Source organism: Lonchura striata, chromosome 9 (genome assembly GCF_050655825.1).
Source record: "Lonchura striata isolate lonStrDom1 chromosome 9, ASM5065582v1, whole genome shotgun sequence".
NCBI classification, from domain to species: domain Eukaryota; kingdom Metazoa; phylum Chordata; class Aves; order Passeriformes; family Estrildidae; genus Lonchura; species Lonchura striata.
In genome coordinates, this window is record NC_140711.1 from 6,611,846 (window position 1) to 6,626,148 (window position 14,303).

At 53.5% G+C, this 14,303-nt stretch overlaps 1 protein-coding gene across 2 annotated transcripts; it reads left to right on the forward strand.

The window, feature by feature from the left end:
* The first annotated feature begins 733 nt into the window (after nt 1-733).
* SOX14 (SRY-box transcription factor 14) lies at nt 734-3,217 on the forward strand. 2 transcript variants are annotated; one of them, XM_085587623.1, is made up of 2 exons: nt 734-1,759; nt 1,913-3,217. In XM_085587623.1, exons 1-2 carry the CDS (start codon nt 1,488-1,490, stop codon nt 2,208-2,210), a joined length of 570 nt encoding a protein of 189 aa, XP_085443749.1. In that variant the 5' UTR covers nt 734-1,487; the 3' UTR covers nt 2,211-3,217. The 2 variants fall into 2 exon arrangements, with proteins under 2 accessions (XP_085443749.1, XP_021397114.1); XM_021541439.3 differs by having other exon boundaries at nt 740-3,217.
* Nucleotides 3,218-14,303: the final 11,086 nt, after the last annotated feature.

Consider the following 14,303-nt stretch of genomic DNA (forward strand, 5'->3'; position numbering starts at 1 on the left):
CTCTGGGACGGAGCCGGCGGCAGCAGAGCCAAAGCTTCGGGCGCTGCCGGCCCCGTCCAGGTGAGCGGACTCCACATCCTTGGCCCCTTTCTTCTTCTTCCTTCTCCTCATCTTCCTTCTTCTCCTCCCCGGCTCCGCACGCACAGGGCTCTGCCGGGAAATGAAAGTCATTTATTGCGAAGAAGGAGGAAATAAGGGCGAAAGTGGTTTAGTCTATTATTATTATTAATATTCCTGGACGGGGTGGGGGAGCCGAGGGTCCCCCCGGAGCGGCGGCCCGGCACGGAGCGGCCCGCGGCGGGGCTCCCCTCGGGCAGGAGGCGAAGTTTCGGGCGGAGAGGCGCGGGGGGACCCCGGCGGGGCCGGGCCGGCCGCCCCCCGCCCGTCCCGGGAGCCCCCCCCGACATCTCGTTTCTCTCCCCGGCCGCTGTCGGAGGCGGGCGGGCGGGGGCAGGGGGCGGCCCGGGGGGACCTTTTCGGAGCAGGTTTGTTAACCAAAGCAGGTGCTAAAAACCAATAAGCCCGGAACAAACGCGGTCCCCCACGGGAGCCGGGACAATTGTTTCCATTTAATAAATATTTTCCCCACGGGCGTTTCGCGGGAGGCAGGCAATTATTCAAAGCAAGCCGGGACGCGGGCCGGCTCCCGGGGTTAAGCGGGGCTGCGGAGCGGGGAAGGCGGGGGCTGGGGAAGCGAGAGAGCGGCCGGGAGCGCGGGGAGGACGGGGGCGCGGGGGGACGCGGACAGCGGCGGGCGCACGGCGGAGCGCGGCGCTCGCAGCCCCGACGGCGGCGGCGGCGGAGCCTGGAGGGCGCCGGGACCGGCCCCGCTCCGCGCACCCCAGGGATGGGGGAGGATGAGGAAGATGGGGACGACCCCCTTCTCCATCCCCCTTCCTCCACAGCTGCTATTAGCGCAGCAACTCACAAAAGCCGTCCTTTTAATCCGCGCGTTAGAAGGCGGTGGGGGGCGGGGGGTTCCTCCTGTCCCCTCCTTCCTTCCTCCTCCTCCCTCCTGTGTCCCCTCCCCTCCTCTTCCTCTCGCCCTTCCTCTCTCCCTCTCTTTTTAAGCGGGCCCCCTCCGCGCTGATTGGGCGCCCGGCCGCTCTGTGACCGCCCTGCCGCTATGTCAGCCTGCCCGCCGCAGCCCCGCGCCTTTGAACTGCCCCGCACCGCCCCGCGTCCCCACCGCCGGCCCGGTGCTGCGCCCGGCGGCTCCCCGCCCGCCTAGTGCCCGCCGGGCCCCGCGGGCCTCCGCTCCGCGCCGCTCCGCGCAGCCCCGCGCCCCGCCCCGGCACGGCTCCCGCCGGGGACGGCCTTGCCGGAGGACCTGTGATGATCAGCTGAGCCCGCTCCTGCCGCTCCTCCGGCTCCCCCGGCCTTCTCCCGCCGTTCCTCCTCCTCCTCCTCCTCCTCGTCCTCCTGGTCCTGCCGCCGCCGTCCGGCGCCCCCAGAGCCGCCCGCCCGCCCGCCCGCCCGGCCGAAGCATGTCCAAGCCCAGCGACCACATCAAGCGCCCCATGAACGCCTTCATGGTGTGGTCCCGCGGCCAACGGCGCAAGATGGCCCAGGAGAACCCCAAAATGCACAACTCGGAGATTAGCAAGCGGCTGGGCGCGGAGTGGAAGTTGCTCTCCGAGGCGGAGAAGCGCCCGTACATCGACGAGGCCAAGCGGCTGCGGGCGCAGCACATGAAGGAGCATCCCGACTACAAGTACCGGCCCCGGCGCAAGCCCAAGAACCTGCTGAAAAAGGACAGGTATGTCTTCCCTTTGCCTTACCTCGGGGAAACAGATCCCTTAAAGGCCGCCGGGCTTCCCGTGGGGGCCACTGACTCGCTGCTGAGCTCCCCGGAGAAGGCCAGGGCTTTCCTGCCTCCCACCTCAGCACCTTACTCCTTACTTGACCCCAGCCAGTTCAGCTCCAGCGCCATTCAGAAGATGACTGAGGTTCCTCACACCTTAGCCACCAGCACCCTGCCCTACGCCTCCACCTTGGGATACCAGAACGGGGCGTTCGGCAGCTTGAGCTGCCCCAGCCAACACACCCACACTCACCCCTCGCCAACTAACCCGGGCTATGTCGTGCCATGTAACTGTACCGCTTGGTCGGCTTCCAGTTTGCAACCTCCAGTTGCCTACATATTATTCCCTGGCATGACCAAGACTGGGATAGACCCCTATTCTTCAGCACACGCGACTGCCATGTAACACCCACCCACCCGCACCCCCACAGGCGTGTGTGTGTGCGTGTGTCCCCCACCCCGGCCGGCAGCTGGAACTGGGAATCCTCCGTGTGTGCATGTACATAAAACCTGCAGGAGCAAAAGGCCGCCCGAACCAGGACTCTGCCGCCCGCCGCCGGGCCGGGACAGACGCGGACGCTGCCTCGGAGATGCTCTCGCCTAAAGCTCGCCACGAGAGCTGGCCCCAGGCTCGGGGGGGATCTGCAATCGCGGGGGCAGATAGGAGCCCGGCACTTGTAAGAGTTGTAAATGTGTTTAAAAACAGAAAAGCAAAGCGAACCTTGAACTGCCCTTTCGGGACAAAGCGGGGAGAAAAAGACAAAAAAAAAAAAAAAAAAAAAAAAAAAGAGACAGGCGGTTTCGATTTTTATTTATTCTCTTAATGTCTATGAGTTCTCCAGGGTCTCATGTCACTTGGACTTGACTTTGGGAAGTACCGGTCTTACTCTGATTTTATTTTTTCCCCCTCGTTGTTTTCCTTTTGCACATTGAAAAACGAGATCAGCTGTGTTATATATATATAAATATATATATATTTTGCCACCACGTATTACTAGGTAAAATTGCTTTTCATGTCAGAAAAAAGGCTCTTCAAAGTTAAAAAAGAAAAAAAAAAGACAAAAAAAAAAGAAGGGGAGAAACACTTATATTTAAAACCTATGATAGTGTTTGCTTAATTTAAAACAGATAGTCCTTAAATTTGTGTGATCCAGTGAGACTAGATCTAAGTTTACTTTAGACAGAGCGTCAGGTATGAAGTCAGGCAGTAGAATTGTAAAAAAATTAATACTACTACTACTACTACTAACGAAATACCGAATAAAAACCGATGGCAATTTAAATATGTTTTCACAATGTCTTGGGCAAGAAGAAACAGAAACTAAGATGTATCCGGCAGGATTTTACCTCGTTAAACCTTTTCATTTGTTGAACAAAGACGTTTTGAATAAAGACAATCTGTCATCAAACGAGGCAAGTGCGTGCTGTGAGTGCGGGGACGCAGCCCCGCGTCCCACACCGCTGCCCCCGCGCCCGGAGCGACCCCCGCCCGCAGCCCGCGGCTCTCCCGGGCCCGGGGCCGCTCTGGAGCCGGGCCGGGCCGGGCTGTGCCGTGCCGGGCTGTGCCGTGCAGTGCCGGGCCGTGCTGTGCCATGCCGGGCCGGGCCGGGCCGTGCTGTGCCATGCCGGGCTGTGCCGTGCCGGGCTGTGCCGGGCCGTGCTGTGCCATGCCGGGCCGGGCGGGGCCGTGATGTGCCATGCCGAGCTGTGCCGTGCTGTGCCGTGCCGTGCCGGGCTGGGCCGTGCCGTGCCGGGCTCCGCTCGGAGCCCGTCGGGGAAACGCGGCTGCAGGCGGACAAAACTTGCGGAAAGACGGGATGGAGCGGAGCGAAGCCGGGGGCTTGCGAGGGCTGCTCCCTGGCCCGGCCCGGCCCGGCACGACACAGCCCGTCCCGTCGGGGAACCGGCTTTTCCCGAGTTGCCTCCGCGGCGTTGAAGTTTTAGCGGTGCGAGGGAATATTTGGGGCGGGGAGGGGAGCTTTGGCGGTGCTGGAAGGGGGTGGTTTGCAATTTGTGCGGATCAATTCGCGGTGTTTGGGGCGCTCTTCCCTTGGCGGAGGGAGGGGGTCGCGGGGAAGGAGGAAGAGGCAGAGGATCCGTCTGGAGGGGCTGAATAGCCGGAGCGCTGCGTGTTTGGATGTGCTTTGCTCATTAAGTGCTCTTTGGAGACCGATGTTAGAATTAAACGGCGTAACACAATTAACATACACGGGGCTTGAATGGGAGGGTAAGCGGGGGAAGAATAGATAGATAAATAAATGAGAGATCAGGCGAAGGTAAACAAAAGGGAAGAGGAGAAAAGGGCTGAAAGGAGAGGTTAGAATGGCTGCTCCAGCCTTGTTTAGCATGACAAAACGGCTCTTACAAATGAGGACAATTAAAGGAGCTGGCTTGGGGAGGGCCTGGGAGCCGCGGGACGATCCGCTGGGACGCGCGGGGCTGGATGCGGCCGGCGCGGGGCGGCGCGGCGGCGGCGGGCGCTGATGTAACCCCAGCTGACAGGCGCTGTCAGCCCGGCTGATAGCACCGATAGCTCAGTGTCCTCCGACATCCGCCCGCATTAGGCTGACGATGGTCGGAGGCAGAGCCGGGCGGGGGGAGCGCCGGTGGCGGGGCAAAGCGGGGGCCCTGCGCCCGTGCCCCGCTCCCCACCGCGGCCGAGCTTCGGGGCCGCCCCGTACCCCCGAGCCCGGCCGCCCTCGGGGCCGCTCCGGCGGCTGCGGAGCAGAACGGGCTCGGGGGGCCGCGGCCTCGGGGAAACATCGGGGCTCGGTGGGGAGCGCGGAGCGACAGGGCTGGAAACTTTGGCGGGGATCTTTCTTTCCTACTTTCTTTCGTTCTTTCCCTCTCTTCTTTCTTCCTTTCCCTTTCCTTTCCCTTTCACTCCTTCCTTCCTGATTTCCTTTTAACCTTCTTTTCTTATCTTTTATTAATTCTATCTCCTTCTCTGTCCATTTCACATTTTCCCCTTCTCTTCTTCCGTTCTCCTTCTTTTTCTCCCTCTTTCTCTTTTCCTATTTCCCTCTCTCTTTACTCTCCCTCTCTTTCTGCTTCTCATTCTCTCTTCCTGGCTTCCTCGCCGTCTCCCTCCCACCCCGCTCGCCCCTCCGCAGCCTCTGCTCGCCGTGTTTCGCTCCCGTTCCCTGCGCCGTGTTATCCCTCCAACCCTCCCGCCCGGTTGCAGGTGTGTAGCTATTTAACTCGTGAAGATAAATAAATTAAATAATGATCTTGACACTGCAATGAACCGATTGCTGACTTTGATGTCAAAGGGAAACCAAAAACAGAAAGAAAGAGTGGGGGAGAGAGAGAGGGAGAGGTGAAAAAAGCTATTCCCTCGAGGGGGTAATGCAGCTCCTTGTCAAACCTGTTTCCCCACAACTGTCTCCTTCTTTCAATAAAATCATTAAACAAAGGCCGAGGGGTTATGGGCACCACGCCTTGGGTGCGCGGCCGGGCGCTGTCCCGGGCTGGGCTTCGCCGCGGAGCCTCGTCCGCACCCGCGGAACCCCGCGCAGGCAGCGCGGAGCCGAGCGGGGAGCGGAGCAGCGCGGCCTCGGGCCCGGGTCGCTCCTGCCACCGCCTGCTCCCCCCGCAGCTCCCCTCGCCCCGGTTCCTCTTCTTTTCTTTTTTCTTTTCTTCTTTTCTTTTCTTTTCTTTTCTTTTCTTTTCTTTTCTTTTCTTTTCTTTTCTTTTCTTTTCTTTTCTTTTCTTTTCTCTTTTCTTTTCTCTCTTCTCTTCTCTTCTCTTCTCTTCTCTTCTCTTCTCTTCTCTTCTCTTCTCTTCTCTTCTCTTCTCTTCTCTTCTCTTCTCTTCTCTTCTCTTCTCTTCTCTTCTCTTCTCTTCTCTTCTCTTCTCTTCTCTTCTCTTCTCTTCTCTTCTCTTCTCTTCTCTTCTCTTCTCTTCTCTTCTCTTCTCTTCTTTCTTTCTCTTCCTCCCTTTTTTTTACTGTTCTCCTCTCCTCTCCTCTCCTCTCCTCTCCTCTCCTCTCCTCTCCTCTCCTCTCCTCTCCTCTCCTCTCCTCTCCTCTCCTCTCCTCTCCTCTCCTCTCCTCTCCTCTCCTCTCCTCTCCTCTCCTCTCCTCTCCTCTCCTCTCCTCTCCTCTCCTCTCCTCTCCTCTCCTCTCCTCTCCTCTCCTCTCCTCTCCTCTCCTCTCCTCTCCTCTCCTCTCCTCTCCTCTCCTCTCCTCTCCGAAAATGGTTCGGCTCAGTGCTGCCTGCAGGACCACCTAGACACTTAAAATCATCCACTTTGGCCTTGCTTGAAACAAAACAACAAATAAGAGAGGGACAGAAAAGATCTCGGGAGGCCGAGGGGACCGGGAGAGCCCTCGCTGGCGCCCAGGTGTAGCTGTGCGATCGCCAGGGAGTTCTGCTGCAGGAGAGACAAAGACAGAAGGGGAATTAAGTGATGTTAAAAAACTTTATTTTAAAGGACACATTAAGCCCATAGAAGTCTCTGAGAGATATTACTTATTTCTGCTTATTAGTGATAATAGCCCAGTAAATTTGCTATTGAGTGTATCAAAGGCATTCAAAGAGACTTTGAAACATCAAAAAGATTGCAATTCTGATTTTACGGTTTTATTCCAGGCCCGACCTCCTGGCTACATTCCTTGATTGTAGTGTTTAAAAGTAAGCGGTGATCAGAAACACGTCTTCCTCCTCCTCCTCCTCCTCCTCCTCCTCCTCCTCCTCCGCCCGCAGCGGCCCCGACCGGCCGGGCCGGGCCGGGGACCCCGGCCGGGCTGCCGAGGGGCTGCGGCTGGCAGCGCGTCCCGCAGGCACCACCGTCCTCACCGCCTCCCCCAAAAAACACCACCAAATCCTTCCAAACGCCTAGAACGCGAAATGCTGAGGTGAAGGCAGCCCAGCCCCGGCTGCTCCCTGTCCCCTCGGGGGCTGCAGGAGCCCGGAGCCGCCGGGGGACGCGGGCCGAGCTCCCCGCGCTGCGCCGCGCTCCGCAGCGAGGAAGCCTCGGGGCTTTTGATGTGTCTGTAATTTACCCTTTTTACTATTATTTTTTTTTTTTTATCTTTCGGTCCTTAATTTTACCTCCTCGTCTGTCTTTTCTCCCTTTACACGCCTCTATTCCAGTTGGGGTGTTTTATACCAACATCAAAGGGACAACGCAGCCTTCATTATTATTATTATTCCTTTCGCTTTTTTTCCTTCCCTTTTTTATTAGGGCAAAATACTTCATTATTCCTGAACGCTCCTCGTTCGGAAGGCTAAACAAGAAATAACGTGCAGGGTCTGTGCAGGTCCACGCTGCAACAAGGCAACATGTGTATGCCTAAAAGCCCCGAAATTAAATCCAGGTTGATCACAATTTAAAAGAGGAGAGCGAGGGAGCGGGAGCCGGCTCTTTGAGTGGGTGAGAGAAAGAGGGGAAGAGATGAGTAGCTGGTAATTATTGAAATATAAGGATGAGATTAATTCAAAGGAAACAAACTATGAAAACAATTGGAGGCGAGTGAAAAGCAAAACCCAGATTAGAATTTGCTTGTGGTTTGTTGTCTGTCTGCTTTCTTTCCTCCTCCCCACCCATTGTCACAGTGCAAGGCAATGGGATTTGCACACTTGAGGTGTAATAGCATTACTGCATTAATTAAAATTTTCATTTCACGTCCAGATTGTTTACTTATCTGCTGGAAACATATGTCGGGAGAAGTTGAGATTCTGGATTCTGCTCCGCTGCCCAAGGTGCAGCGCAGTACAGGGGGGGAGAGGATGACTTCAGATTTTTTTTTTTTCACTGCATCCTCCAGCCTTATCTCTCTGCTGTAAATTATAAGGAGACTCCATTGAACTGAATATGAAGATTATATTTGCGAGCGGCGCGTCCTGGAGCGGCCCCGGTCCTACTTTGAAATGAAACAAGCCTTGCGGACCCCGAGCCCCCCTTGTCCTCCCTCCCCGTGCGGTCGCAGCCCCCCGAGAGCGGGGGGCGGCCGCACGGGACCCCCGATCCCGGCCCGCTGCCGGGGGAAGGGAGCGCCGCTCCCGCTGGCCCCGAGCTCCGGCCGGGAGGCACGGCCAGAACGGCGGGGCCCCCCCGCCTCCCAAAAGCTGTCCTGGCCGAGGCTGCCCCCCAAAAAACACGCCCGGGGAGGGCAGCATCCCCGTCCTGCCGCTGGGACAGGGTCGCGCCGTCGGTGCGGGCGCTGCTGGGCTCCGCCGGGGCGAGGGATGCGCGGGCGCCCGCAGCGCTTGGTGGGAAGCGTTTGTTTGTTGCTCCCCATTTTTTCTCCTCTTTTTTTTTTTTTTTTTTTTTTGGAGGGGGTGGGGATGTTTTACTTTACTATTTTCTGCGGTTTTTAAATTTTTTAATTTTTTTTTTTTTAAGAGACCCCTGAGAAGGCAGCGAGGTGCCGTCCTTTCCGCCGGGTCTATCTGTAATTGAATCTAGGTCAGTTATTCTAAAGCATGGGAGAGGCTGATTCCCTCTTTCCGACATCAGCCCGGAATTTGGGAGGCGGGGGGGGGGGGGTGGGGGAGAAAGGAGGAGAGGGGGGTCTTGCAGTTTCATTTAAAATGTAATGGTGGATGAACCGATAAGCAAATAGGGGGAAAAAAAAGCTCTGCTTAAAAGAAAAAAAAAAAAAAGGCATGCTTTTAATATGCTTCCAGATGGGGGGAAAATGATTTACATGGGAGTTTATTTCCTCTTTGCTGATATGAAAGAATTACAGATACAAAACCCACTGATCTATAGAATAAAAAAAAAAGAAAAGAAATGTTATTTTCCTGTAAAGGTATCAGTTCATTTATATTCATTTAACCATCCATCCATCAATTCACTTTCTCACTCCCTGCACATTCTCTCTGCCTCTGGTAAACCTACCCCACCAATATACTTTTCTAGAATATACAATGAAGTTTCCTTAAAAAAAAGAAATTATATGAGATGCAGCTGGAGTAGGTAAAGTGAAGTTTCCCTTCTCCTCCTCTCCCCAGCTCTTCTTTTATGTTCCAGACTTTGAGTAAATTAGCAATGTGAAAAGGAAAATGGTTTTGTTGGGAAAAAAAAGTCTGTGTATATCTATAAATAATATATGCAGTGTAGGTGTTAGAGATGTGCCTATATGTATATATACAATATACAGAGAGCGGGGTTTGAGTGCTCAACATGTATGTGCTGCATCCCCGTGCTTGTGTGATACCAACAGCTCATTCTCTGCCTCTAAAATAAAACATACCCATATTGTACAGCTATTTACAGCGTTCATATATCCACGGCCCCAGATTTAACCACCCACCCAGCCTGCGTATGCTGCAGATATGCACGATATATACGATACCCGAGCACATGCAGAGGCTCTGAATTGGAGCAGAACATCTGGATTTAAATAGAAAATATTTCCTTAAATTGTCAGTGTCCTCTGGGAGGGCTGGGGCTCTGTGGTGCCCATATTTTGGTGCTCTCTGGCACAAGCTCGGCCACGCACAAAGCCCAGGCACAGCTCAGCCCGGCGGCCTCTGACCTCCCAAACCCGAGGGCCACCAGGGTTGTATTTGTTTGCATTTGGGATGTATCTGGAGCTGAGATCCAAATCCCCTTGCAGGAGAGTGGCTGGACAGCAAACCTAAACTAAACCTCTCCCCTGGCACCTCCAAGTACCAAACCAACCCCACCTGGCCGAGCTCTTCCCAAGGCTCTGCCTCGCCGGGCGTGAGGTGAGGACAGGGGTGACCTCCTTCTCCCTGTGCTTTCGGTGTGATGGCTCTTCCTCACAGGAATGGCTCCAGGGAGGATGAGCTGGCCCTTCCTCACAGGAATGGCTCCAGGGAGGATGAGCCCAAAGACAGAGGCTGCCAAACCATCTGTCACTTCCCGGACGCCTTTGCCGAGGCTGGGAGTGGAGGGATGTGGAAAAACTTCTTTTTCTGCTTTAATGCAGTGGCAAGAGCTGTGTAAGAAGTTGCTTTTTTTCTTGTTAAAAGCAGGTAAATAGAGAGACAGACAGATTTGGAAATGTCTGTATATATATAGATAAAAATATGTCTTTATCTCCAGTGAGATATGGATATAGATCCGCACAGAATTTTCCTGGCGGTGGCTGTTAAAAAGCTCCAAGCTGGTGCTCGGGGGGTCCTCGCCAGCCTTTCCCAAAACTCCCTGTGCAAGTAAAGGCACCAGGCAATCCTGCCCAGACCCAACAGGCTGGTGGCACTGCAGAAGCCAGCCCCTCGTGGGTGCCTGCCCTGCTCAGAGCCCACATCAAAGGCCGGAGTTCCCGGGCTCCGTGTAGGAAGTGACACCTGCAGATGTTCCCCTGCCTCGTGTTTGCAACCTGGACCCGAACAAACACATAATCACATTCACATGGCATAATTAATAGAGCTAGCACCATGAAGGACTCTTAAAGGGAAGGCTGTTGAAAGAGAGTTCCTGAAGATAATCCTTTTAAAAGGGTTCCTTAAAATGCAACCACTAGTGGGAATAAGGCAGGTTTAGTTCCAACATCTTAATACCTCTGCAGAGCAGAGTTTTAGATCTTGTAAATGTTTTTCCTTTAATAGTGGCTTGACTTTTGATTTGGGACTTGCACTTTTTGGAGGATCTTGCTGCTCCTGTTGTTCTCAACAAAGAAGGTCCTCGAGGAGGCCCAGCCTGGCTCAACTGAGCTGTCAGGGACTCATAACCTCATTCCTGCTGGAATTCCAACATGGTCCCATCCTGTCTGGGCTGGTGTCCTGCACTTGCGTCTAATGATCCATTTGAACAATTTTCAGGGTGCTGCTTAATTTGTGTTTTTTCTCATTCTGGATGACACCCCACTCCTGGCCCACAGGCGGTGGGGTTCAGCTGCTTCCCAGCTCTTTCCTTAGCACTGCCTCCCGACTCCTCCACTGTGCTCAGAGAATTCCTGCGTGGCGTTGGTGCCAGAGTTGGTGAGTAAATCACTTTATTTTGGCTTTCCCAAATGATGTCTGTGTGAAATGAGCAGAGTCACACAGTGATCTGTGTGTCCAGGGGATAAATGGGCCCCAGTGGGCTCTGCCTGGCACCCCCTCAACCCTTCTTCCTCAGCCTCCCATCCCAGGAGCACTTCTCATGGTTATTTAGCATCCTCACATTTCTCAGGTTTTGCATGGAAAGGGCAAAGTTTGAGGAACTGGGACCACCTGGTGGAGCAGACCCCTGGTAGGAGACTCTGGGAGGGGCCAGGCCCTGCCTTTTGCTGTCACTGCTCTTCTGGAGCTCCAAGCCAGGAACCAGCCTCCTGGTTTTCAGCAGGAAAAATTTAGATTTGTGAAAAATGTTGTCAAATTGGTGTGGAAATAAATGAGGGCCTCTGGAGTAAAGGGATGATGGACACCTCCTCCAAAGAGTAATAATTAAAAATTCAAAATAAAAATGAAATTCAGTTAAATCGGATATTTTTACTTTGTCTTACAGTGTGGACAGTCCTTTAAACTACCCCAGTGTAAATTTCTTGGTCAGTGGCAGGTTTGGTGTCCCATCTTTCTAACCCCACAAAGCCTCTGGAAAACCAGGGATCTCCATTCCCAGGGAAGTGAGAACCCAGCTGTTGTGTGCGGTGCTGTGTGTAGGGAAAAACAGTCTGAAGGTAACAAAAGGTCTGTGCTGAGTTCTGGCTGTTGTCCCCTCTCTCGGAGGGTGGCACTGCTGCTATTTGCCCAGCGTGGTCACAGCTGGTGCCACCAGAGCTCAGCCCTGCGAGTGACAATGGTGAAACCTTTCGGCTGGCCCAGGAGAGCAGGGTTAGCTCGCTGGTGGCTCAAATATTTTTGGCTCTTTTGGCTTTGAAATAAGCTCAGGAGACAGAAAATGTGCTGCTGCCACTCGTCACCTGCCAGGCATGGGGGGTGGCACCGGGGTGGCCGTGCTTGGCCAGCAGGGATGGGGAGGCTGAGGGGACACACAGGGCTGCCACCTCTGAGGACACCTGGGTGGCACTGGGGGCAGTGCCCATCCCTGGTGTTGGCGAGGAGCTCAGGGCTCCTATGGCCCATCAGTGATGTGCTCCATGGCCGTGGCCCCTGGGCCAGTGGCCCCCTCCCTGCCAAAGCTTTGCAAACCAACCCCGCTCTGGTTTGAACCCTCCTCGCCCAAGTTTTATTTTCCCTGTTTTATCTTTTGGCTGCCACATCCAGGTTTTTTTCCTTAGCAAGGTCAGAGCCCTCTGATTTAGAGTGTTTAATTGCTTCTAATTTCCCCAAATTTCCGTGTAGGCATTTTAATGTTTGCCTCCTTCCTTCCCTGTGAGCTATTAGCGTGTGTCAGATTCTTTCCTGACATAGACAAGGGTTTTTCCCCTCTCCTCCTACTCCTTCCAGCCCTACTTACATGGGAATTCCCCCAGCAGGCACTGAAAGAAGAAAGGGAATTAGATCTCTATCAGGGCCTTACTTTCACCCAAGATTTCCTTAGATCAGGGAGTTAAAGAGAGGCCAACAGAAGCCAAAAAAATGCTTTCTCTCCTACTTAGATATAACCCTCCTGCAGCCAAAAGTACTCCCTCTTCTTCTTTGGAGGAAAACCAGGAGCTGGTGTGCCTGTGTGTCCTTCTTTCAGACGTGCCAGTGTCAGTCCCCTGTCATGGCTGGACTTCACAGGGTTCTCTCTTTGCCCAACAAGTCCCAGGCAAAGCAAGAACTACATTTGTAGCAGGAAAAAAAAAAAAAAAAAAAAAAAAAAAAAAGAGTAGAAAAATAGAGAAAAAGAAAATTAAATCCCAGTGTTGCTTCAAATCCCTGCCAACTTTCCAGGCCTTCGTAACTCAGCCAAAAATAAGGCCACAAACCCATTTTTCCTCATTTGCAGGTCACCTTGAAGGGTAGATGAGGAGCTCTTTCAATAGCATTTCTTTCAAGGGGATTTCAGTGAGAAAAGCAGCAATGATTGAAATTCCCTGTTTCCTTGCAGATCCTCAGGTTTTCCTGGAGGATGTACGACCACGCGGGCAACTCCCCACTGTGGATTCTCGCTCCGTCGCGGTGACATTGCCTGACTCAAGGGACTACAGAGGTTTGGCACAAACGTGCTTTAATATAATTTTTCAATCACCTCTTGGCCTCCCAGCCCACACATTCCTCTTCAAATAGCAGCAGGGCTGGAGGAGATGCCTACAGAAAAGTGGGACAACATCCCTCTCTAATACAGCTCCTCCCTGAGCTCTCCGTGATGTCCTGGTGAAAAGCACCTGCTGAGCCGAGCAGATATGCATCAAAAAACATGGAAAGGAGGTGCAAATTAGAATGATGAGGAGAAGAAGTGCCCTGATGCCTTCTCTCTTGGGGACAGGACGATGGGTGGGTGCTTAGTGGCATCAGGATGTTTCTGCTCCCAGCCTGTGCTGATCCTTCTCCTTTAGTGTGGAGCCAAGTGAGGACTGGGCCCCACAGGTCCCTTCCCTTGCTGAGACATTGGCAACAGAAGGTGACATTGTCCAGGTGCTTTAGTTTAGTCCAAGTGCTTTTCCCAGCCTGAACTGATAAGCGATGAGCAAACCTTCCCCTCCACGTGTACCCATGCATATGGATAGACACAGACACACATACGTGTGTGTATAAATAGATCTCTTTAAATTTAAATAGATTTATGCCCAAGGACAGGAGGGTGGGTATGAGGTCATTACAGAGAAAGAAGGTGTAACACTTCCATATGTTCTGTTGTGGGGATTAAATCTATAGCAGGTTGTATGCGGTGCTAATACTCCTATTAATTTCTATTTTTCATTGTTGTTTGCACATTTGTCAGGCTCCGATGAAGGGATAATGAAGCGAGCGGATGTTAACTGCAAATTAATCAGCCCCGTCTTGGAGTGTAACACAGGTTCCTGTTTGCTTCTCCTCTTCACCCAGGAACGATAACACACTCTCTGCATCCCCACCAGGAAAACCTCTTGGATGCTGTGACAGAGCAGAGGAAGAAAGAAAAAAGAAGAATGAGAGACGCCTTGGCCGAGAAACTTCAAATTCTCCTAGAAACTGTCGAGTTTCTTTGAGCTGTAAGAAAGCTGAGGAAGCTGAGGTCGTGCTAATTTTGCAAGAGGAGCTTATTGGAAATGCTGTGTTGGCCATGGGCAGGTTGGACTTTTTGTTGTCTTTAACTCCTGAAGTGTCAGATCCTTTTGAGAGTTTTTTTTTTTAACCAGGGTGTGTCCCTGCCATGGCAGGGGATTGGGATGAGATGACCTTTATGGTCCCTTCCAACCCAAGCCATTCTGTGACTCCCTGACTCCCTGATTAACTGCTGCTGTGCATGAGGAGCGGATGTATTCACAAATATTGGGACTTTTTTAATTGCAAATTGTCTTGCTGCACTTTGGAGCTTGGTGTCTGTGAGCCTGGTCTGGTTGTGGTGTCTGGTGTGAGGTGGGAGGTTCCCTGGTGCTGGCAATCCCAATTCCCCAGGTCTTTTGAGAGAGATGGGAGTGGGAACTGAGGCAGAGCCAGCCACCAGCCCCAGGAATGCATCCCCTCATGGATACACACTCAGGGTACCCTGCCAGCATCCCTTGGGCAAA